At 47.5% G+C, this 25,094-nt stretch overlaps 1 protein-coding gene across 3 annotated transcripts in view; it reads right to left on the reverse strand.

The window, feature by feature from the left end:
- LOC140429354 (hyaluronan and proteoglycan link protein 1-like) overlaps window positions 1-25,094 on the reverse strand; it is a 176,769-nt gene that overhangs the window by 12,536 nt on the left and 139,139 nt on the right. For all 3 annotated transcript variants that reach the window (XM_072516220.1, XM_072516217.1, XM_072516219.1), the window contains exon 4: window positions 3,494-3,796. In XM_072516220.1, the coding sequence (XP_072372321.1) occupies window positions 3,494-3,796 (303 nt within the window). The remainder of the gene's footprint in view (window positions 1-3,493; window positions 3,797-25,094) is intronic.

Below are 25,094 nucleotides of genomic sequence, written 5' to 3' on the forward strand. Positions count from 1 at the left end.
TCGAACCTGGGACCTTGGCGCCGTGAGGCAGCAGTGCTAACCATTGCACCACCATGCTGCCCCATTATTAATTATTATTAACTAATGTCGATGATTCCACAGTCCTCAGTTCCATTTTAACAACTCTCTGACAGAAGCACCCATGCTAAACTACAACAACACCTGGATAATGTCCAGGGTTGGCCAGACAAGTGACAGGCAATAGTCACACCACATAAGTGCTGCGTAGTGTTTATCACAAGCAAGAGAAAGGCTATCTGCCCATTTAGGGGCAGCACGGTAGCACAAGTGGATAGCACTGTGGCTTCACAGCGCTAGGGTCCCAGGTTCGATTCCCCGCTGGATCGCTGTCTGTGCGGAGTCTGCACGTTCTCCCCGTGTCTGCGTGGGTTTCCTCCGGGTGCTCCGGTTTCCTCCCACAGTCCAAAGACGTGCAGGTTAGGTGGATTGGCCATGCTAAATTGCCCTTAGTAACCAAAAAAAAAGGTTCGGAGGGGTTATTGGGGTAAGGGGATAGGGTGGAAGTGAGCGCTTAAATGGGTCGTGCAGACTCGATCGGCCGAAAGGCCTCCTTCTGCACTGTATGTTCTATGTTCGAATTGTATCGTACCCTCATCACCAACATCTTGAGGATCACCAATGAACAGCATCTGAACTGGACCAACTTTGCCAATTCTGTGGCTGCAAGGGCAGGTCAGCGACTGGTAGTGTAGAAGATTGTAGTTTAGTCGGGCAGTATGGTCGGCGCGGGCTTGGAGGGCCGAAGGGCCTGTTCCTGTGCTGTACATTTCTTTGTTCTTTGTTCTTTGTTCTTTGGTACTTTGCGATGAGTTGTTCACCTCTCCCTTCTCAAAGCTATACTTCCATCTATATTGCTCAAGTCAGGAGAATGAGAAGTTACTGAAGTAATGTGATGGAGAATGCACTATATGATGTTCCTCCAGTATTATAAGCTTATTTAATTTACAGTTACCTGCAGGATAGGAGTACCCACCCAAATCCATCTCGTGGACAGATCAGACAATTGCACAATTGAGACTGGCAGAATGGATCCCCGGCCCATTTTCAGCCCACCTCCATTAAAATAATGTCTGAATATTGGGGTGGTAATCCAGCAAAATCTTGCATAATGGGTGATGCTGTTTCTAAAATTGATCGAAAGACTTGTCCAATCTTTCTTTTTCTTTATTTGTAGTTGATAGTGTGGCAAAAGGCATTGAAGTGTCCGATCAGCCCTGAACGTATTGAATGGGGGAGTAGGCTCGATGGGCTGAATGGCCTATCCCTGTTTCTATGTTCCTATAATGTGACACATTCCTTATTTAAACTGACTCCCTGGGTTTATTTCTTTTTGCAGCTTAGCAATTTGCAGTCAGTTTAAGTCCCCGACGGGAACCATACTGAGGGGAGCTATTTGTAGGTCCCTGACAGCCTGGCAGTGGATTCCCTTGCTCTTATATTAGCATTAAAATCCAAACTAATAATAGGTTTGGGATCTGAATTCGCCCTGAATTTAAGTAATTACTCATCCTTAACCCAAACGATTTTCGTTCATCTCACTGTGTTATTTTCTGCTGCAGTAAAAGCAAGTTTAGGACAAAGATTTGAGGGAATTACAAGGTGGCAATTCAATTGAGTGTTTTTGATGATATTACAAGTTCAGAGAAGGGGACATCAGCTTATATCACAGCTGCAATTGCTGCCTTCAACTTACAACCAGTTATTTGCTGTTCTTTACATAAAACTGCTTTCAAAAAAACAGATGAATCTATTCAGGTTCAATTTTTGTTGCATTTTACATGATGTGTACAGAATATAGTAGGATGCAGGTGAAAGAATAATTAAGTAATGTTCGTATGCCAACACATGATTGGTGCTATAGGAAGTCCAATCAATTTGGCATCTAATTATGCTGAATATGCATAACAACAAGTGAAAAGGAGAAGAAACGTCTGGCTCTGTTGCATTCAGGATGGAATTCGCCAGACGTTGGGATTCTCATTTCCCACTGGCAGAGCACCCCTGCCGGGAAACACACGGCTGAGGGACTGGGGAATCCAGTCCCAGATGTAATGCAACCTCCATGCGTCATCCAGTCCTTTCACATGGTGGAGTGAAAATTGAGGCCCTGGGAACAGACCGGAAGTACAAGGGCTACCAGAATGATACTAAATCCCAGTTATGCAATTTCCTGAAGAGATAAATAAACAGAGGAAACAAGCTGTGAGGGCAAAATTACAAATAAAATGTCTTGATGATTTCTGCACAGATCTGTGAAAACAATTATTAAGTAGCCTTTTGTGCGGCACCTTATTGAATGCTTTTAGGATATCAAAGTATATTATATCTACTGGTTCCCCTTTTTCTATCCTGCTTGATACCACATCAAAGAATTATAATAAATTTGCCATGCATGATTCCCCCTCATGCCATGTTGACTCTGCTTGTTAAATTATGTATTTCTAAATGCTCTGCTTTTAGATCCTTTATAATGAACTCTACCATTTTCCCAATGACAGATGTCAAGCTATCTGGTCTATAGTTACCTGCTATTTGTTTCCCTTCCTTTCTGAATGAGGGTGTTACATTTGCAGTTTTCCAACTCTCTGGAACTTTTCCAGAACTTAATGATTTTTGGAAGATTACAAGTGCAGCCACTATCTCTGTAGCTACTTCCTTTAATATCCAAGGATGCAACCTATCAGGGCCAGGGGACTTATCAGCCTTTAGTCCCTTTAGTTTCCCTAGTTCTTTTTCCTCCAGTTATAATCATTGTATTTATTTCTTCACCTGCTTCTGCCCCAGGGCAGAAGGTGAAATTAGTATTTGGTCAAAATAAATCTGGAATTAAAAGTCTAATGATGATATGAAACCACTGTTGATTGTTGTAAAAATCCATCTGGTTCGCTAATGCCCTTGAAGGAAGGGAAACTTTCATCCTTTCCTGGTAATAAGGTGGTCGGTTCTTAATTGTTTTCTGAAATGGCCTAGCAAGCCACTCCGGGGTGAGCAATAAATGCTGGCCTATCCAACAACACCCACATCCCAAGAATTAATAGGAAAAAAAGGAGACCTTGCAGTGATGTCGTCATGCATCCCCACTGGGAGAGTTGGGTATTGCTGATAATGTGAAGGCACCTCAAGATGGAGACACCCTCTGAATAGCTTTGAAATTATAAAATAATAAATGTGGCCACATGCCAGTTCATCAATGCAGGATGGCCTACAGGCAAAGTTGTAAACCTCTGATACATGCAGCTCTGGGAAGGGAGAGGCAACCTCCAGGCAAAGAAAACAATCTTTTCTCAGTCCAATACCATTGCTACACCAGAAGGAGTAGAAGACTTACCCTTTCAGTGGGGAATTACAGTGAACCTGTTCAGTACTTCCATCTGATCGATTGACTAAGACTGAACCTTTATACTGATCCATGTTTGTTAGCATATCAAAATTTGACATAATTAGGACAGAGCAGAACGTTTGAATTTCATACCTTTGTGGTTCGATGTAAAGCAGAACACATCATATTTGTCCTTCACATGATCCCTGTAACCATAACTTCTGATACCAGGAACTGTATTTCTTCCTCCACATGGCTCCCTGGGTTTGGTGATAGGATACTGCACAGACCCATCACTCAGCCAGCCTGCATTACACCAGTCCATTCCTGCTCGCCATGCATCATAAAGCTGCTCAAATGAAGCAACAATTGCATCCTGATCTTCACAAGCCTTCTGAGCCTCAATAAAATTCATGTAGTAGCGACCTAGTCGTGGAAAGTATGGGAACACAACACCTGGAATCAAATGAGGAACACAAGAAAAGAGAAGTGAATATGTCTCTTTTGTTATGAATTACTATTTTACATTACACATTCATTTATAATGTCATAAGCTGGGCATGAAGTACTATTTGAAAATAACCCTTTTGCTAAGGCCGACATCAGCTACGATGTTGAATTTGCGAACAACACAAGCTGTTTTGTGGAGAGACATGGTGCAATTGAATGGCCTCACCCCACCCGACTTGGTGATGCAGCAAGGCAGTTAAATCTTGTGAGAGGCCTCCCACGAGATTTACGATGCTCGGAACGCCTCGCGAGATCTAAAGAGACCTTGCAAAACGTGATGATGTGGAACTCGCCCTCGCTGGGCAGAGTTCAGCATGGGGCAACCAAGTGAGCTCCTGCTGACAGGACAGGGATGACCCATCACAGGCAGCTATGTACCAGGGTCACCTGGACATGCAGTGGCGTTCCAGAGCTTGGCCCAGTCACACCCAGCCTCGGTGCTCTTTCAAAAGGGTGTGAGGGATGGGCTGGGCTGGCTGCGGAGGGGGTAAGGGAGGACATGGGAGATGGTGGAGGTGGGCACAGGCCGGTCCCCTCGGTAGGACACCGTACATCGCCCCAGTACCCTGCCCTACCTCTCAACCGGACCCGCAACACCACCCCCGCCCCGCACCCCGTCCCCATCTCCACCACCCAAAGGTTTCGGTGGGACTGTGTGATGGAATGGCCAGCTCACATGCAGGGATCACCCAGGTGGATGTTGGAAAGTGCTACCGTGGGCACAAGTCAGATGTTGTCAAACGATGCAGAGCAACAGAACTCATCGCCGAGTGAGTCGTCATCCTCCTCCGTCCCATGGACCAGGCCTGCTGATATTTGCAACCCAGGGCCTGCACCCCGTAGTAAAACCCCCCGGAGAGGTTTGCAGGAGTGAGGGTGGGGGTTTTGGCCGGGCGGGGGGGGGGGGGGGGGGAGGGGGGGGGGGGCTATGGGGGTATGTGCTGGTGGGGTGGGTGGAGTGAGGTGGGATGGGACGCTTGTGCCGAGGGCCAGGTCCCCTAGTCAGTGAATTAGCGCATCCTGTATGGTGTCTTCCTGTGCCTGCCCAGGCCCCATGCCCTGTCCATCCTGGCCATCTTCCGCATCCTCCTCATCGGACAAGGACTGCCATTCATCGCCCTCCTCAAGCACATCGCCCCTCTGCTGTGCAATGTTTTGGAGGACGCAGTAGGCCACCATGATGTGGGAGACTCTCCCAGTGTTGTACTGAAGGACCCCTCCACAGTGGTCCAGACACCTGAACCACATCTTCTGGATGCCAATGCACCACTTGATCACGCCCCTTGTCGCGGCATGGGCATCGTTATAGCGAGTCTCCAGTCATCAGCCTGGAGCCTCCGGATAGGCGTCATTAACCATAACCGTAGTGGATAACCCTGTCGCCGAAGAGCTGACCCCTCAGCTGGTGGTGCGCTTCGAAGGTGAAAGGAACTGTTCAGTGTGCCACGGTGAAGGTGTCATGCACACTGCCCGGGTATCGGTTGCAGACGTGCATGATGGACAGCTCATGGTCACACACCAGCTGCACATTCATCGGGTGGAACCCCTTTCGGTTTGTGACGACTGGCGCATCATGCGCTGGTGCTCATAGAGGGACATTTAAAGTACTGGTGGACAAGGATAAGAGTGGTCCGAGGATGAATGTGCTAAATTGGGGGAAGGCTAATTATAACAATATTAGGCGGGAACACGTTTGCTAGTGTCACACGGGAGGGTTTAAACTAGTATGGCAGGGGGGTGGGCACGGGAGCAATAGGTCAGAAGGTGAGAGCATTGAGGGAGAACTAGGGAATAGGGACAGTGTGGCTCTGAGGCAGCGCAGACGGGGAGAAGTTGCTGAACACAGCGGGTCTGGTGGCCTGAAGTGCATATGTTTTAATGCAAGGAGCATTACGGGTAAGGCAGATGAACTTAGAGCTTGGATTACTACTTGGAACTATGATGTTGTTGCCATTACAGAGACCTGGTTGAGGGAAGGGCAGGATTGGCAGCTAAACGTTCCAGGATTTAGATGTTTCAGGCGGGATAGAGGGGGATGTAAAAGGGGAGGCGGAGTTGCGCTACTTGTTCAGGAGAGTATCACAGCTATACAGCGAGAGGACACCTCAGAGGGCAGTGAGGCTATATGGGTAGAGATCAGGAATAAGAAGGGTGCAGTCACAATGTTGGGGGTATACTACAGGCCTCCCAACAGCCAGCGGGAGATAGAGGAGCAGATAGGTAGACAGATTTTGGAAAAGAGTAAAAACAACAGGGTTGTGGTGATGGGAGACTTCAACTTCCCCAATATTGACTGGGACTCACTTAGTGCCAGGGGCTTAGACGGGGCAGAGTTTGTAAGGAGCATCCAGGAGGGCTTCTTAAAACAATATGTAAACAGTCCAACTAGGGAAGGGGCGGTACTGGACCTGGTATTGGGGAATGAGCCCGGCCAGGTGGTAGATGTTTCAGTAGGGGAGCATTTCGGTAACAGTGACCACAATTCAGTAAGTTTTAAAGTACTGGTGGACAAGGATAAGAGTGGTCCGAGGATGAATGTGCTAAATTGGGGGAAGGCTAATTATAACAATATTAGGCGGGAACTGAAGAACATAGATTGGGGGCGGATGTTTGAGGGCAAATCAACATCTGACATGTGGGAGGCTTTCAAGTGTCAGTTGAAAGGAATACAGGACAGGCATGTTCCTGTGAGGAAGAAAGATAAATACGGCAATTTTCGGGAACCTTGGATGACGAGTGATATTGTAGGCCTCGTCAAAAAGAAAAAGGAGGCATTTGTCAGGGCTAAAAGGCTGGGAACAGACGAAGCCTGTGTGGCATATAAGGAAAGTAGGAAGGAACTTAAGCAAGGAGTCAGGAGGGCTAGAAGGGGTCATGAAAAGGCATTGGCAAATAGGGTTAAGGAAAATCCCAAGGCTTTTTACACTTACATAAAAAGTAAGAGGGTAGCCAGGGAAAGGGTTGGCCCACTGAAGGATAGGCAAGGGAATCTATGTGTGGAGCCAGAGGAAATGGGCGAGGTACTAAATGAATACTTTGCATCAGTATTCACCAAAGAGAAGGAATTGGTAGATGTTGAGTCTGGAGAAGGGGGTGTAGATAGCCTGGGTCACATTGTGATCCAAAAAGACGAGGTGTTGGGTGTCTTAAAAAATATTAAGGTAGATAAGTCCCCAGGGCCGGATGGGATCTATCCCAGAATACTGAAGGAGGCTGGAGAGGAAATTGCTGAGGCCTTGACAGAAATCTTTGGATCCTCGCTGTCTTCAGGGGATGTCCCGGAGGACTGGAGAATAGCCAATGTTGTTCCTCTGTTTAAGAAGGGTGGCAGGGATAATCCCGGGAACTACAGGCCGGTGAGCCTTACTTCAGTGGTAGGGAAATTACTGGAGAGAATTCTTCGAGACAGGATCTACTCCCATTTGGAAGCAAATGGACGTATTAGTGAGAGGCAGCACGGTTTTGTGAAGGGGAGGTCGTGTCTCACTAACTTGATAGAGTTTTTCGAGGAGGTCACTAAGATGATTGATGCAGGTAGGGCAGTAGATGTTGTCTATATGGACTTCAGTAAGGCCTTTGACAAGGTCCCTCATGGTAGACTAGTACAAAAGGTGAAGTCACACGGGATCAGGGGTGAACTGGCAAGGTGGATACAGAACTGGCTAGGCCATAGAAGGCAGAGGGTAGCAATGGAGGGATGCTTTTCTAATTGGAGGGCTGTGACCAGTGGTGTTCCACAGGGATCAGTGCTGGGACCTTTGCTCTTTGTAGTATATATAAATGATTTGGAGGAAAATGTAACTGGTCTGATTAGTAAGTTTGCAGACGACACAAAGGTTGGTGGAATTGCGGATAGCGATGAGGACTGTCTGAGGATACAGCAGGATTTAGATTGTCTGGAGACTTGGGCGGAGAGATGGCAGATGGAGTTTAACCTGGACAAATGTGAGGTAATGCATTTTGGAAGGGCTAATGCAGGTAGGGAATATACAGTGAATGGTAGAACCCTCAAGAGTATTGAAAGTCAAAGAGATCTAGGAGTACAGGTCCACAGATCACTGAAAGGGGCTACACAGGTGGAGAAGGTAGTCAAGAAGGCATACGGCATGCTTGCCTTCATTGGCCGGGGCATTGAGTATAAGAATTGGCAAGTCATGTTGCAGCTGTATAGAACCTTAGTTAGGCCACACTTGGAGTATAGTGTTCAATTCTGGTCGCCACACTACCAGAAGGATGTGGAGGCTTTAGAGAGGGTGCAGAAGAGATTTACCAGAATGTTGCCTGGTATGGAGGGCATAAGCTATGAGGAGCGATTGAATAAACTCGGTTTGTTCTCACTGGAACGAAGGAGGTTGAGGGGCGACCTGATAGAGGTATACAAAATTATGAGGGGCATAGACAGAGTGGATAGTCAGAGGCTTTTCCCCAGGGTAGAGGGGTCAATTACTAGGGGGCATAGGTTTAAGGTGAGAGGGGCAAAGTTTAGAGTAGATGTACGAGGCAAGTTTTTTACGCAGAGGGTAGTGGGTGCCTGGAACTCACTACCGGAGGAGGTAGTGGAGGCAGGGACGATAGGGACATTTAAGGGGCATCTTGACAAATATATGAATAGGATGGGAATAGAAGGATACGGACCCAGGAAGTGTAGAAGATTGTAGTTTAGTCGGGCAGTATGGTCGGCACGGGCTTGGAGGGCCGAAGGGCCTGTTCCTGTGCTGTACATTTCTTTGTTCTTTGTTGTTTGACATTCATCCTGTCAACCACCCCCTGGACCTGTGGCATTCCAGTGATGGCGGCGAACCCCACTGCTCGGGCACCCTGGTGGGCCCGGTTCACATAGTTGATATATTGTGCCGAGTCGCCATATAGGGCCTCCGTGACATCGCTGATGCACCTCTGCACCAATATCTGTGAGATCCATTCGGCGCCTGGAAGGGCCCCATGGCGTAAAAGTTCAGCGCGACCTTCACCTTGACGGCCACCGGGAGGGGGTGTCCTCCCCCATACCCCCGCGACTCAGGAGCGGAACAAACAGAGAAGGGAGTTCACCCCTCTAAACGTGGTTCGAACAATATGAAGAATTTATCAGTCATATGTAGATGATTAGTGCAAGCAGCGCAAACGTAAGGAGACACAGGCTGTCAGACATATGTATAATTAGATACTTCCATTCAAATATGTGCTCATTTAACATTCTTCACGATGACTTCTTCGGACCTGGGGGCGTTGTGATACTGTGAAATTTCGATTATTCATTAATAACATCTGCAGACTGGAGTTGATGTTTTTTCTACAGCTTTTCTCTATATTGCTATCATCCGACTGCCGTCCTCACACACTTTGCACATTTCTCCTGAAAACTCACGTGTATAGACCTTAATTTTCAGAACAGATTGTCAAAACACTGTTGCAAAATTTATGAAGAACCAATGAGAGGACGACATGTGCCTTTGTTCACTGGACTCATTATTATAAATTTATTCATGCATACATATGCATGCCTGCAACCTTTCCGCATAAATCAAGTCAAATCGAATGAAATAATATAAAATCTGCCAGCTTTCAAGGCGGAAAGCAAATTCAAATTATTTATAATTGACCGACTTGTGTGATTCTCTGCGCAACCTTTTTGCGTGTTGTTTTCTGCTCCCCTACCCCTCTCCCCATCTCATGAACTTCTCAGAAGCAATCAACGTCCTGGTTTCAAATTTCAATAATAGCTGTTTCCAGGTCGATACAATTCTTGAACGAGCTTCCAGTGGGTTGTTTAATCTTTTGGATTTTGTTTCGATCTGTGCCTGACCATTCTGGGTCAATGAGTCTGCACACATTTAAGCTATGCCATCAAATTAATTTCATTCATCAATATCGATGAAATCTGAAATTTATCTAATTAAAAAAATAAAACAGGTTAGAAATACTCAACCGGGCTGGCAGCATCCGGGGAACGAAACAGAGTTCATGTTGCAGGGTGAGATGAGCTTTCATCCAAAGAGAAATGTCTTTTACCAGATTTACTAGCCTTTTTCAAAATTGTATGAGAGAAATATAGGACAGCGCCCAAATATGTAGGACAAGTTCTGGCTCAATTTTAATTTAAAAGTAACTCTCAGTCAATTATGGTGCATGTCACAATTCCCCGCTCACACGAATCTGCGGCAGTCACATTGGGTGCGATCTAGCCAAAATAAAACAGATTCCATTTTGGGCAGGATTAGAGGGGTCATTCTCAGCGCTTGTAACAACGGGAATTACCCCATCATCTAACGGCAATCTGTTGGGGTTTTGGGCCCCGGTAGGGAACAACACCCCCCTACCACCCCCCCGCCCCCCCCTCGAGACCGCACTTAGCGTTATTTCCTGCAATGAGGAGTACTGCGAGCGGCACTCCTCAGTGCAGAATGAGAATGCGACCACCCGTCGGGACACCTGGACCTTCCCAATGCCCCAACTTAACAGTTGGGGGTCATCGAGCCCCCCCGCCCCGCATCCCACCTCATGCGGGAAGGGCACCCCCGGATCCGATGCCCAGCATGGGAAAAATGGCAGCTTGGCACTGCCAACCTGGCACCCTGGCAGCACCCCTGTCATCTGGGTAGTGCCACCAGGACACGCTGGCAGGGCCAGGGTGGCACCCAGACACCAGGGTGCAAATGTGGCACTTCCAGGGTGCCAGGCTGGCAGCGCCATGGTGCCCAAGTGGCATCATCAGTGCCAGGGTGTTACCTTCCCAGATACCTGCCACCCAGGGGCCTCCATTAATCTGGGAGACCCTCCCAGGTTTCGTTCCACCAGCTCCCTGTTTGTGGGAACCAGTGCTAAATGGCGGCCGGCTGGGGTCTCCTTGGCAAGGCCAGTTGATCCCGGTAGCCAGGGTCATTCTGGGCAGGATCCAGATCGCGACGTGTCACGAGATCGCGTTAGAATCGCAAAGACGTTGGGGATTCCAGAAAAGACCCCTGGCGGGATCTACCAGCCGCGTCCTGCCCCAATTCCGGCATGACGCGGCCGGTAAATCACACTCATTGTCAGCAATATGCCTGTGGTAAAATTCTCCATTTTGTTGAATGGTTGCGTATAAGACATTCAATATCGATTTAAAATCTAGCAGAGGGATATAAAGGCCAGCTTAAAGGTTCCCGATTCCCTCAAGTTCTCTTCGTCTTCTCTTACCCTGGATACCTGATGTTAATCTGCACCTCTCCTCAAGGTTTATGGGTGTCATAATATGGGTTCTTTATGCTGTGATGGCGGTGGCTCATTGGCGAGACATTGTATGGTGTTGCTCCCACCATGCAGGCTAGTTGCGAACAGGGTCTTTTCTAGACTGTTCTCTGATCATGTGACAACGTACTTCACATTTTTGGCCGTGGTACTTTCCAGCCGCACGTTAATCCTTGCTCTTCTGAGCATCTTTATATTATAATGCATGCAGGCACGTATCATCACAATGGGGAGCTGGCAGGGAAGTGGAGTTTGAGGTAGAAAATCTGCAGTAATATTACTTAATGGTGGAGCAGGCTCAGGGGGTCAAATTGTCTATTCTTAGTCCTATTTCTTATTTTCCTGCTCTTATTCCTTGATCTTCTACTGCCCCTGCTCTGTTGCCCCAATTCCCTGATGTTATTTCCCACCTTTCCTGGATTCCTGACCTTGCACTTCTACTTTTCCTGGCCCAGATTCCCCGACGTAGTATTATTTCTCTGCGGTTGAGTTATTTAGTGTGCTACCACAGCTCTCCTGTCATGGATTCCAGTGCTCTGTTCGGCTTCTCCAAGCTGATGCCCCGATAATGTGTGTTCCCTTTCTCCTGAAGGATGAATATTATACCGAAACTGCTACACTTCACAGAAAGCATGATGCAAGCAAATGTTTTCTATTTAGGTAAAACCTATGAAATCTCAAATCAGTTGCCCTTTTCCCTTCTGAAATTTCATTAAAGAATTGTGAAGTATCGACAGAAATATTGAAAATAAATGAATCTGGTTAATATATTTTCAGGTGTAATTATGCATTCATTCTTTGAAGGGCAGGATCTTTAATTAGACGTTGATTGAAATCCTGTCTATTAATTGTGCCAAATCCTGTGCCAATGAATATCAATCAGAACTGCAGTGAAAAACATAATTTATACAAAATGTGGGGCATGGTCTAAATCACTACTTTTCACTATATGGGTCAGGCTGCAGTGCTCTGCGGCACCTATTTACAGATGCTGTCCCACCACTGACTGGGGTGGGAATTTGGCCTACTACCTCATTGATCCATCCCACTTAATCCAGCATAGCAAATTTATAACATCCCGGAGCTGCCGGGCGGAATTCTCCACTCCCACGCCGAAGTGGCCGCGCCGTCGTGAACGCCGTCGAGGTTCACGACGGCGCGGAACGGCCCCGGTCCCGACCGATTCAGGCCCTGACAATGGGCCAGGATCGGGGCCGCGTCATCTACACGCGCCAGGCCTTGTCGCCCGCGTAAAAGCGGCGCCGCATAGATGACGCGGCCAGCGCCGCATAACGGGCGTCATCCGCGCATGCGCGGGTTGGCCGACGTCAACCCGCGCATGCGTGGTTGTCGTCCTCTCTAAATCCGCCCCGCAAGAAGATGGGGGACGGATCTTGCGGGGCCGCGGAAGGAAGGAGGTCCTCCTTCAGAGAGGGTGGCCCGCGATCGGTGCAGGTGAAGCCCGGTGCAGGATCCCCCCTTGCCCACCCACAGGCCGCCCCCCCAGCGTTCACGCACCGCCCACGACTGCAGCGACCAGGTGTGGACGGCGCCGGGGGGAACCCGCCGTTTTGGCCTGGCCGCTCGGCCCATCCGGGCCTCAGAATAGCGGGGGTGCCGGAGAATCGCCATTTTGGGTGTCTCCGGCGATTCTCCGGCCTGCGGCCCACGAAACTCGACGGGGCCGTTCCTGCCGCTTGGGAGAATCACGGGAGGGCGTCGGACCGGCGTCCCTGGAAATATTGGCGGCCCAGGCGATTCTCCCAACCGGCGTGGGAGTGGAGAATCGCGCCCGCCACCTTTGGGGAAAGGTCAAGAGTAAAATTCATTACCAAAAGAAGTGTGATAACTTAAAAGCTCATTTCAACACATGGAGGAACTGTGTTGATTTTTAGAATGAGGCGCATCAAAATAGGCCACGATTTGACTATGTTTCTGTTATGTTCTATTACATAGAAAATTTTACAGAATTTACAGTGCAAAAGGAGGCCATTCAGCCCATCAAGTCTGCACCGGCTCTTGGAAGGAGCACCCTACCCAAGGTCAACACCTCCACCCTATCCCCATAACCCAGTAACCCCACCCAACACTAAGGGCAATTTTGGACACTAAGGGCAATTTATCATGGCCAATCCACCTAACCTGCACATCTTTGGCCTGTGGGAGGAAACCGGAGCACCCGGAGGAAACCCACGCACACACGGGGAGGATGTGCAGACTCCGCACAGACAGTGACCCAAGCCGGAATCGAACCTGGGACCCTGGAGCTGTGAAGCAATTGTGCTATCCACAATGCTACCGTGCTGCCCCAATGATTGAGTCGACGTACCAAAGAACATCTAGTTCTAAACGAGTCGAATTTATTATTGTCTAAAAAATTGTGTGTTGGAAATTAATACTCACAAACTGGAACTATCACAAACAGAACTAACCACGACAAATTCTCTTACAGACTTCCCCTCGGTTGTAGTGTCACATGGTATAATTTGCCTGCCACCTAGTGGTCAGAGGTCAAACATATTTACATGTACTATTGCTTATGCATATCACTACATCCCCTTTTCCTGCGATTTTGAACAAAACATATATACATCATTTTAATGAATATTATATATGAAATGCATAGCACAGTAATTTATATTATATTTTCCAATTACAGATTTAATCTTTCAGGTTTCTTCCTATGCTTTGTTGATCTTCTTAACTTCGGTAAATCTGATGAATCCTTTTGACGGTCTTGCATTTCTGTAGGTGCAACTGGTATGAGCACATCACTGCTCGGAACTTCAGACTGTACAATGATATTTGATTCGTCCTCTGTTTGTGTTGGTTTAGAAGAATGTAAGTTTTCATAGATATCGTCCGCTTGCAGTTGAGCAACAGGTTGTTTAAATTTTAGGAGTGCTTGCCTATGTGGCCTTAGTACCTGTCCTTGCTCCATGATCGGACCTATTTTCTGTAATACTGTTGCACATTTTGACCAGCCATCGGAATCCTCCACTCTCACTACATCATTCGGTTTCAAAGGTTTCAGAGCCCTGGTTGACTTGTCATAGTACCTCTTCTGCTTCTCCTTATGCAATTGCAACTGATCCCTTGTCTTGTCATTTACTTGATGTTTGGTATGGCATGGCAGAATTGTTCTAGCTTTTAACTCATCAACAATTCTGATGGCGACAAACCACAACTTGAAGGAGATGCTCGATAGCTGAGCAATGCTAGATATAGATCATCTTGACTGTCCATCGCCTTTTTCAATAGTTGTTTGACTATTTGCACATCTTTTTCTGCTTTGCCATTGGATTGAGGATACAGTGGACTTGATGTTACATGTTTGAAGTCATAATACTGTGCAAAAGCCTTCCATTCTTTACAGTTGAAACACTGTTCATTATAACTCATAGCGACCTGAGGATTGTCATGCCGTGCAAATATAGCTTTCATGTGCTTAATAACACAATTGGCTGACGAGCTTGACAACTGTGCTACGTCTGGATAGTTTGAATAGTAGTCACCTATTAGCAAATATTCTTCATCTTCAAGGGAGAATAAGTCTATCCCAACCTTTTTCCAAGAAACTGACACAATTTTGCCCATTTCCATCGGTTCCTTTGCTTGTCGATATTGATATAGTTGACAAGTGCTACACTTTTCAACCATTGTCTATATATTTATTTATTCCTGGCCAAAATACAGTATCTTGCGCTCTTCTCTTGCATTCCTCGAGTCCAAGATTACCCTCATAAATCTTTTGTGGTATTTCTTTGCGCAGAGACTGTGGAATAACGATTATCTCCTGCCTTATTAACAAACCATTAGTTACACTTAGCTCTGATCGTATGTGATGATACTTGGAACATGAACCTTTTGGCCATCCATTGTTGAGATTGTGTATCACCATTTGCAATACTTCATCTTTCTCTGTTTCTGCAACACTTAGTTTTGATTTTGCATCAGACACTGGTAGCGTTTCTGTGATCATATCCACATGAATTTGCACATCCTCTCCCATGGAATTGTCATCTAGTGCTGCCGTAGCTCTGGACAGTGCATCTGCTACTACAATATACTTGCCCGGTGTATAGATCAATTAAAAGTCATACCTCTCAAGTTTCATCTCACATGTTCAATGCGAGGTGACATCTCACTAAGATTCTTCTTTACTATGGCCACCAACGGCCTGTGATCTGTCTCAACAACAAAAGTAGGTTGACCGTACACATAACTGTGGAATTTTACTGAGCCATTCACTAACCCTAGACATTTTTTTTCCTATTTGAGCATAATGACTTTCAGACTGTCATCGATCTGGAAGCATATGCTACTGGTTTCCAATCATGACTATTTCCCTGTTGCAGCAAAACTGCACTTAGACCATCCTTTGTTGCATCTGTTGAAATCTTGGTATATTTTGTTGGATCGGAAAACGTTAGAACTGGAATTGTTGTTCGAGTTATTTTTAATGTGATCCACTCTTTTTCATGTTTGTCTGCCCAAGTGAAGTTATTCACCTTTTTCAAGACTTCTCTAAGACATGTTGTCTTCACTGAGAGGTTTGGAATAAATTTACCAATGAAATTGATCAGGCTGAGTACTCTTAGTACTCCCTCTTTGTCTGTTGGTTGAGGCATATTCATAATGGCTTGTATCTTCATGTCATCAGACTTTATTCCTTGAGCAGACAACCTGTCTCCTAGGAACATTGTTTTCTTTGCACCAAGCTGACATTTGGCCTTGTTGAGAAGTAGCCCATTTTTCTTAACATTCCGTAATACTCTTATCAGCCTTTCATTGTGTTTCTCTTGGGCGGAACCCCGAATGATGATGTCATCGACATACATTTTAACACCTTGAATGCCTTCAACTTTGTGTTCCATCGCTCTGTGGAAAATTTCTGACGCTGAGATTATGCCAAAGGGCATACGAAGAACTCCAAACGGTGTTTTGAACATACAATACTTGGTACTCTCTGCATCTAACTTGAGCTGCCAGAACCTTTGCAAAGCATCAAGTTTTCTGAAATATGTTGCACCAGACATCTCACTTGTGATCTCCTCTTGCTTAGGTATCGGATAGTGTTTCCTTTTAATATTTGCATTTAAGTCTTTAAGATTCATGCATATCCTAAGATCATTACTCCGTTTTTCTACACACACCATCGAATTGACCCAATCTGTCGGCTCTTCGATCTTTGTGATAATGCTAAGATGTGTCATTATGTCTAATTCAGCTTTTAGATGGTCATGTAATGGTGCTGGAACTCTTCTCAGAGCATGTATCACAGGTTGAGCATAATTTTTAAGTTAAATCTTGTAGGTGAAAGGCAAAACACCAAAAGGCTGGAAAATTTCCGGAACAGCCTGTACAATAGACTCCAATGATCCACTGTGTGTGCTCAGTGCAGAGTCAATGCTATCCACTCTTTTATCAAGTTTCTGTGCTTCACCTGCTTCAATACCCGGCAGCGACTGACAATCTTTAGCTACTATGGAGAATTTGACTTTGTGAGCTTTATCTTTTACTTGGACATCAAGTTCACACATCCCCAATGTGTCAATTTTCTGACCATTATAGTCCATCAAGAAGACCGGCTTGTTTCATATTCTCGGTTTTATTTTCATAGCTTCAATAACACTGAAGCTTATGAGGCTTGCTCTTGCTCCTGTGTCTAATTTAACATTGATGAGTGATTTATTTATTAACAAAGGAACTGTCCAGTTACCTTTTGTTACTGTTGAAATATCATTTTTCTAACTTTTTGTTTCTGTAGGTGGCATTTTACCCTGTTTGGCTTTGTCTTCATTCGAAACTACATCGATGAAAAATGCGCCTTCTAAGTTAATATCATCAATAGTATTGACGGACTTTCCTAGATTAACTTTCCTGTTTGTAAAACATTGTTTGGAAAAATGATTTTTACCTTTGCAATTTTTTCCATATGCTGGACATTGCCTCGGTAGGTGCCTTTTCCACATCTTTTACATGTAATGGCTGCTTCTGGCAAGCGTTTAAAATGGCCACTGCTGCTGAGACCATGTTTTATTTTCAAGTGCGTCACAACATCAATGGCGTCGGCATCGCTCCCAATTTTTGCACCAAAGCTCCGTGCAATCAATGTGTTTATATGCTGCTCAGCTAGCTCACTCGCATGGAAAATCTTAATCGCATTTGCTAACTGAAACTCATTCTCCCATAAGAGCCATTCACGCATCTTATTATTATTAATTCCGAAGAAAATCTGATCTTGAATCATCGAGCATTTTAACGTTGCAAAGTCACAAGTTTGTGCTTTCAACTTGAGGCCGGTAAGAAAGCGATCAAAGGACTCGTCCGTCTTCTGCGTGTGCATTCTAAATATGTACTGCTCAAAGGTTTTGTTCTTTTTCGGAATACAATGCTCATCAAACTTATTAATGATGGCATCGAAGCTTTTACCATCTTCCTCCCGTTCAAAAATCAAATGTGGTGTAAATCTATATCGCCTGGGAGCCTGCTACAGTTATCAATAACGCTAGTTTTTGAACATCAGGTTGCGCTTGTAATCCTAAGGCTTCCACATACAGTGTGAACTGTTGCTTAACTGCAAGCCAATTGCCACTGACATTACCAGTTACTTGAAGATACTGAGGCATATTCAAACTTTCCAACTTCTTCTTTTACTGGTTCAGCATTTTCAGAGATTAATTTCAATGTTCCCTGATTGTTTTGTTTTAGCGCCGTTTCCAAATTTGAAGACTATGGGCTGGATTCTCTGATTTTGTGGTCATGTGCCGATGCTAGCGTGGGAACTGTGGCGTTTTATGATGCCAAAATCGTCGCCGAACCCTCACCGATCCTGGGTCCGCCCCGGCTCCCTGGCCAAAATCGGTCAGAGAATGGCTGGGTCCATGGCTACGGATGCGCATGTCAACCGTGCGGTCGGGAACTTGGCCTATTGGGGGCGGAGCATCAGGGGAAGCCTTCCAATGATGCGCGAACGGCGTTCCAATGGCGTGCGACGCGATGATGCCATTTCGGAGGGAGCAGAGAATAAAAAATCGGCGTCAAACCGGCGCTGCCCCCAATTTGGGCTTCGGAAGGGATTCTCCGCCTCATCGCCGATTACAATATTGGCGTTGGGCAACGGAGAATCCCTGTGTCTTTCAAACGTTCACACTTCAGGGACGTCATTCTCCGACCCCCCCGCCGGGTCGGAGAATCGCCGGGGGCTGCCGTGAATCTCGCCCCCGCCGGTTGCCGAAGTCTCCGGTACCGGATATTCAGCAGGGGCGGGAATCGGGCCGCGCCGGTTGGCGGGCCCCCCCGCTCGATTCTCCGGCCTGGTTGGGCCGAAGTCCCTACGATAAATTGCCTGTCCGGCCGGCGTGGATTAAACCACCTTTTGAATGGCAGGACAAGGTGGCGTGGGCGGGCTCCGGGGTCCTGGGGGGGGGGGCGTGGGGCGATCTGGCCCCGGGGGGTGCCCCCACGGTGGCCTGGTCCGCGATCGGGGCCCACCGATCCGCGGGCGGGCCTGTGCCGTGGGGGCACTCTTTCCCTTCCGCCTCCGCCACGGTCTCCACCATGGCGGAGGCGGAAGAGACTCCCTCCACTGCGCATGCGTGGGAAACTGTCAGCGGCCGCTGACGCTCCTTTTTATACGGTTTGAGTATGATATTCGACAAATCATTGGAGCCTTACAAAAACATTGAGACAACACGGTAGTTGTGCCGCCCGGGGATGTCATTTCCGCGCCATCTGGCGGGGCAACAAAGGCTGTTTCCGCCAGCTGGCGGGGTGGAAATTCCTCCGCCGTCGGCCTAGCCCCTCAATGTTGGGGCTCGGCCCCCAAAGATGCGGAGCATTCCGCACCTTTGGGGCGGTGCGATGCCCGTCTGATTGGCGCCGGTTTGGGCGCCAGTCGGCGGACATCGCGCCGTTTCGGGAGAATTTCGGCCCAGATCTGCAGTTTTTGATCAGCATGGTACCATGTTATGTTCTAGTACATAGATAATGATTGAGTCGGCATACCAAAGAACATCTCGTTCTGGACTAGTCAAAATTATTTTTGTCCAACAAACTGTAAGTTGGAAACTAATACTAATAAACTGGAACAATCACAAACACAACTAACCACGACAAATTCACCTACAGACTCCCCCTAGGTTACAGTGTCACAAGGTATAACTTGCCTACCACTTAGTGGTCGGAGGTCAAACATATTTACATGTACAATTGCTTATGCATATCACTACAGTTTCTGTGCGAATGGTTGAGACTTGCGAGGCAAGGAATTACCACACTGCTGCTGCAGAGAGTTTGCAAATTACTGTTAAGCCAGATTTACACTTTATCAAACCTATCCGTGCCTTTCCTGGCAATTAAGTATGGCCAAGGGTAGAAAAATAGACAAAAGAATAGACTACAATTTGTTTAAATATCATTTCTACTAAATACCTATGAAATTTGCCTCAGACATACACAATTATGGTATTGTACTAATCTTTCTTCTGCAAATTCTATTTCTGTCTTCAATGTTAAAAGTGGAAAATTACTGCTCCATCAGAGTCTTCTCTTTTGAGTGTCACCACTATCCCTTATAAAGCTAGTAATGCTGCCTTAGTTTATAATCTGCTCAATTATCTTATATGAAATAGATCCCTTGAACATAGATACCTATGAATTTAAGCAAGCACCCATCTAGTCATCCCTTCTGTAATCAGAAGGTAGAATCTATTTTGTACTTTGTTGTTCTCAGATTTTCCACTGGTTTGTATACTTTAAAGCACACATTAATTAACATGCCGTCAGAAAACTGATGGAAGGTCATAATCTGCTATCTTAAGGAAGGTGGCTCTATATAATGTAACTGAGTTCCTCTCCTTAGTGAAAATTAAATCTCAGTGAAAATTATGCCAAATGTCAGTGGTACGTTTTTCTAAAGTTGGCATATTCCTCAGGAATGAAGGCCTCCTTATAATACAGGACACCAAGGAATAATTTCTAGACTCTCCAGCAAAGTCCAGAATTTTAAGTATCGCATGGTGCCTTCACAAAAAGAAACCTCATGAAGTAAGAGAGAAAAATACACCAAAAGGTCCAAATAAACATATATTCAGATACACTAGATAATTACCAAAATATTTGCGATATTTGAAGGAGGGGAAGACAAACATAAGAGAAAAGTAAAATAGGCAGATTAGAGGGATCAAAGACATAATTAAAGAGCCTGCTCGGCAATGTTTAGTTTGGGTTGCACTGGAGCCAACTCGGCTCCGAACCTTGTTATAGCCTTGTATGGACTGTTATGGGCCAGGGTTCAGAGAACACCAAAGTGTATCATGGAGTTCACCTGACCCACAACTTTTACTAGCTTGTGCTATGGGGAGCACACGGCCCACTCTACAGGTGTGGTAGAGCAGAAATGGGAAAGTAATTTTTAAAGCAAAACAATGTTTATTCTATGAAGTCAAGTTCACCTTTTTAAAGCATACAGTGAACATCTTAGCAACCATTAATTCAAATACAACCACCAAAGAATACAACATTAAGTAATCCTTTCAGCTTTCCTTTTAACATCCATAAGACTTAAAACACCTTTTCCCGGAAGCACATCAGGTTAAAGTCACTATTGTTATTAGTTTTGAATCACCAGGATTAATTTACAGTCTTTAGATTACAGAGAGAGACTCTAATACACCTTCTGGCTGTTGTCATGATATTCAAACACACACATCATGATGGACACACCAACAGGCAAATCAGAGCACACAACACCACAACCAATCACACACAAGAACACCAACCACATAAAAAGCACGAGCACGACACCTGGTGGTCAGTAGGTCTGGGGACAAAGACACGGAGAAGAGCTGTTACAAAATCACAAACAGGGAATCCCCACGTGCAGAGTGTCAAGACAAAACTGTACATAGTAAGTTTAAATAAAATAGCGTTGTACCATATACAACCGTGTTGGCTCATCTGTGTGTCAGAACACCCAACACCACATGGTACAGGAGTGGATCGATACCTGCCAACTAACCTGCCATTCTGGACATGGACCGCACCGACAAACCGCAGCCGTTGCAAGTCGCGGGGAACCTAGGTACCAATTGGAAGCTCTTCAGGCAGCGATTTGACCTGTACATCCGAGCCACCGAAAAACAGAGTGCCTCGGATGAAACGAAGATTGCAATGCTCCTCTTCTACGCAGGTCAGCACGCCCTCGACGTCTTCAACTCACTGGTGTTCGAAGAAGGCGAAAACCAATCCAAATATGACACGGTCATCCTCAAACTGGACCAGCACTTTAAAGTTGAAGTAAATGAAAGTTTTGAAAGATACCTCTTTCAGCAACGCCTGCAAGGTAAGGAGGAGCTTTTTCAACCCTTTTTGACGCACCTCCGGATTCTAGCGCAGTCCTGCGGTTACGGCACCATCACAGAGTCCATGATCAGGGACCAGATTGTTTTTGGCCTTGCCTCTAGTGGCCTACGCCAGCAGCTTCTTAAAATAAAAAGCCTCACCTTAGCATCTGCTGTGGAAGCCTGTGTCCTCCACGAAAATGCTACCTGCCGTTTTGCCCGATTTCAGGCGTCCGAGTTGGCACGGAGGGGGTCCCCAGCCGTCGAATCGGCAAGCCAGGCCGCCCACGACGTCGAACGCATCCAGGCCGTCGATTACTTCCCGACCCACGGCCCGGACGACAGCGGCCGCTTCCCGCGCTTTTCGCGGTCTCCCGCGCTGGTGCGCGCCAAAAATAATGGCCACATCGAGGGATGCACTGCGCAGGCGCGCCCACCGCAAGATCGCACTGCGCATGCGCAGTGGCGCAACGAACGCCGTGACGTCATGACGTGCGGCAATTGTGGAGCTCTACATTTAAAAGGGCAATGTCCTGCAAAAAACCGACAGTGCCTCAGATGTGGCAAGATGGGCCACTACGCTGCCCACTGTCGTTCGGCTCAACCCATGGATCCGGCACATCCCCGACAATCTCGCAGACAAGTCAGGACCGTCCAGCCCACGCATCAAGACTTCCAGTTAAGTGATGCAGATGACCAGGATGCCTTCCGCGTTTCCGTCATCGATGTCAACAAGGTCAATGCCATCAATCCAGCCGATGAGTGGTGTGCCACCCTGACGGTCAACCGATCGCGCGTCACCTTCCGTCTGGACACCGGCGCATCCGCCAACCTGATTGCATATTCTGCAGTCCAGGCCATGAAGGTCAAACCACCCATCACGCCATCCCGGCTCAAGATGGTTGACTATAACGGGAACGTCATCCCGTCCATAGGATCTTGCCAGCTACAGGTAACTCACAAGATGCACATGGCCACACTCCCCTTCGAAGTTGTCGGCTCATCAAAAGACTCGTTACTGGGCGCACAGGCGTGTAAGGTCCTTCACCTGGTACAGCGCATTATGTCTCTCTCTCCAGATGAGATATCCGACTTCCCGGATGCTGAGTTCCACGCAAATCTCCATTCCCTCCTTGCTCACAACCAGGAGGTTTTTGAAGGCATGGGGACATTGCCATACACGTACAAGATTCGACTCAAACCGGACGCCATCCCTGTCGTTCACGCACCTCGCAGGGTTCCTGCGCCACTCAAAGACCGCCTCAAGTTACAACTGCAGGATCTTCAGGACCAAGGGGTCCTATCCAGGGTCACGGAGCCCACGCCATGGGTCAGCTCCATGGTCTGTGTAAAGAAGCCCTCTGGCGAGCTCCGCATATGTATAGATCCTAAAGATCTGAATAACAACATCATGCGGGAACACTATCCCATCCCGAAACGAGAGGACCTCACCAGCGAGATGGCGCAAGCCAAAATATTCACCAAATTGGATGCGTCCAAAGGATTTTGGCAGATCCAATTGGACCCGGCCAGCCGAAGACTATGCAAATTCAACACCCCTTTTGGCAGATTCTGCTACAACCGGATGCCATTCGGCATCATTTCAGCATCTGAAGTTTTCCACCGCATTATGGAGCAGATGATGGAAGGCATCGAAGGGGTACGTGTATATGTGGACGATATCATCATTTGGTCCACCACTCCGCAGGAACACATTCATCGTCTACGACGTGTCTTCACCCGCATACGACAAAATGGCCTGCGTCTCAACCGTGCGAAGTGTGCCTTCGGCCAGACGGAGCTGAAATTCCTCGGGGACCACATCTCACGGTCAGGGGTCCGTCCCGATGCAGACAAAGTTAGCGCCATCACAGCCATGCCACGGCCGGCTGACAAGAAGGCTGTCCTAAGATTCCTGGGCATGGTCAACTTCCTTGGGAAGTTCATTCCCAACCTGGCTTCTCATACAACGAATATGCGCCATCTCGTAAAAAAATCGACAGAATTCAACTGGCACCAATCGCATCAGCGGGAATGGGAGGAGCTCAAGCACAAACTGGTCACGGCACCAGTGCTGGCGTTCTTTGACACGACTCGCCCTACAAAGATCTCAACAGACGCCAGCCAATCTGGTATTGGAGCGGTACTCCTGCAAAAAGACAGCACGTCGTCATGGGCCCCGGTTGCATATGCTTCACGAGCCATGACCCCTACCGAACAGCGCTACGCGCAAATAGAAAAAGAATGCCTGGGCTTGTTAACTGGACTGGACAAGTTCCACGACTATGTGTATGGCCTGCCACGATTTACGGTTGAAACTGACCACCGCCCCCTGGTCAACATCATTAACAAAGACCTGAACGACATGACCCCTCGCCTCCAGCGCATCTTACTTAAACTCAGGAGGTATGATTTCGAACTGATCTACACTCCGGGGAAGGATCTCATCGTGGCGGACACTCTCTCCCGAGCAGTGAGCACACCACCAGATGCGGAGGGGTTCGTGCGTCAAATTGAGGCACACGTAACTCTGACAGCAGCAAATCTGCCAGCTGATGATCCTAGTCTGGCCCACATACGCGCAGAGACGGCGACTGACCCCCTTCTGCAGCGAGTGATGCGCCACATGACGGAAGGGTGGCTCAAAGGGCAGTGCCCCCAGTTTTATAATGTGCGAGATGACCTTACCAACATAGACGGGGTCCTTTTGAAATTAGACAGGATCGTTATTCCGCACAGCATGCGCCAGATGATTCTTCATCAACTACACGAAGGCCACTTGGGCGTCGAAAAATGCAGACGAAGGGCCCGAGAGGCGGTATATTGGCCGGGTATTAATGAAGACATAGCCAACATGGTGCTCAACTGCACAACCTGTCAGAGGTTTCAGCCGGCGCATCCTCCGGAGACGCTTCTACCACACGAGATGGTGACGTCCCCCTGGGCGAAGGTGGGTGTTGACCTATTTCACGCGCTCGGCAGAGATACATCGTTATTATAGACTACTTCTCAAACTACCCGGAAGTCATGCCTCTCCATGATCTGACGTCGTCCGCAGTCATTGGGGCCTGCAAGGAAACATTTGCTCGCCATGGCATTCCAAGGACTGTCATGTCAGACAATGGACCCTGTTTCGCCAGCCGTGAATGGTCGTCCTTTGCCGCAGCATATGGTTTCACTCATGTGACATCCAGCTCTCTACATCCACAATCGAACGGGAAGGCTGAAAGGGGTGTCCACATCGCCAAGCGGCTCCTGTGCAAGGCGGCTGCTGCCGGATCGGACTTTAACCTCGCCTTGCTGGCCTATCGATCGGCCCCGCTATCCACGGGTCTCTCGCCAGCGCAGCTACTAATGGGTCGCTCCCTCAGGACGACGGTACCTTCCATCCTGGCACCAACAACAGACCATGAGACGGTTCTTCGGAACATGCAAATGCAGCGTGATCGCCAGAAAAGTCGGTACGACACACGAGCGACGGACCTGCCCCCCCTGTCCTCCGGAGACAAAGTACGCGTCCATCAACCGTATGGTGGCTGGTCAGCATCGGCCAAAGTCCTCCGACAAGTGGCTCCCCGCTCGTTCCTGGTTCGCATGCCGGATGGTTCAGTGCGTCGCCGCAATCGGCGCGCCCTTCGCCGACTTCCACGCTCACAGCCACACAGTACGCACAC

Source organism: Scyliorhinus torazame, chromosome 9 (assembly GCF_047496885.1).
Source record: "Scyliorhinus torazame isolate Kashiwa2021f chromosome 9, sScyTor2.1, whole genome shotgun sequence".
NCBI classification, from domain to species: domain Eukaryota; kingdom Metazoa; phylum Chordata; class Chondrichthyes; order Carcharhiniformes; family Scyliorhinidae; genus Scyliorhinus; species Scyliorhinus torazame.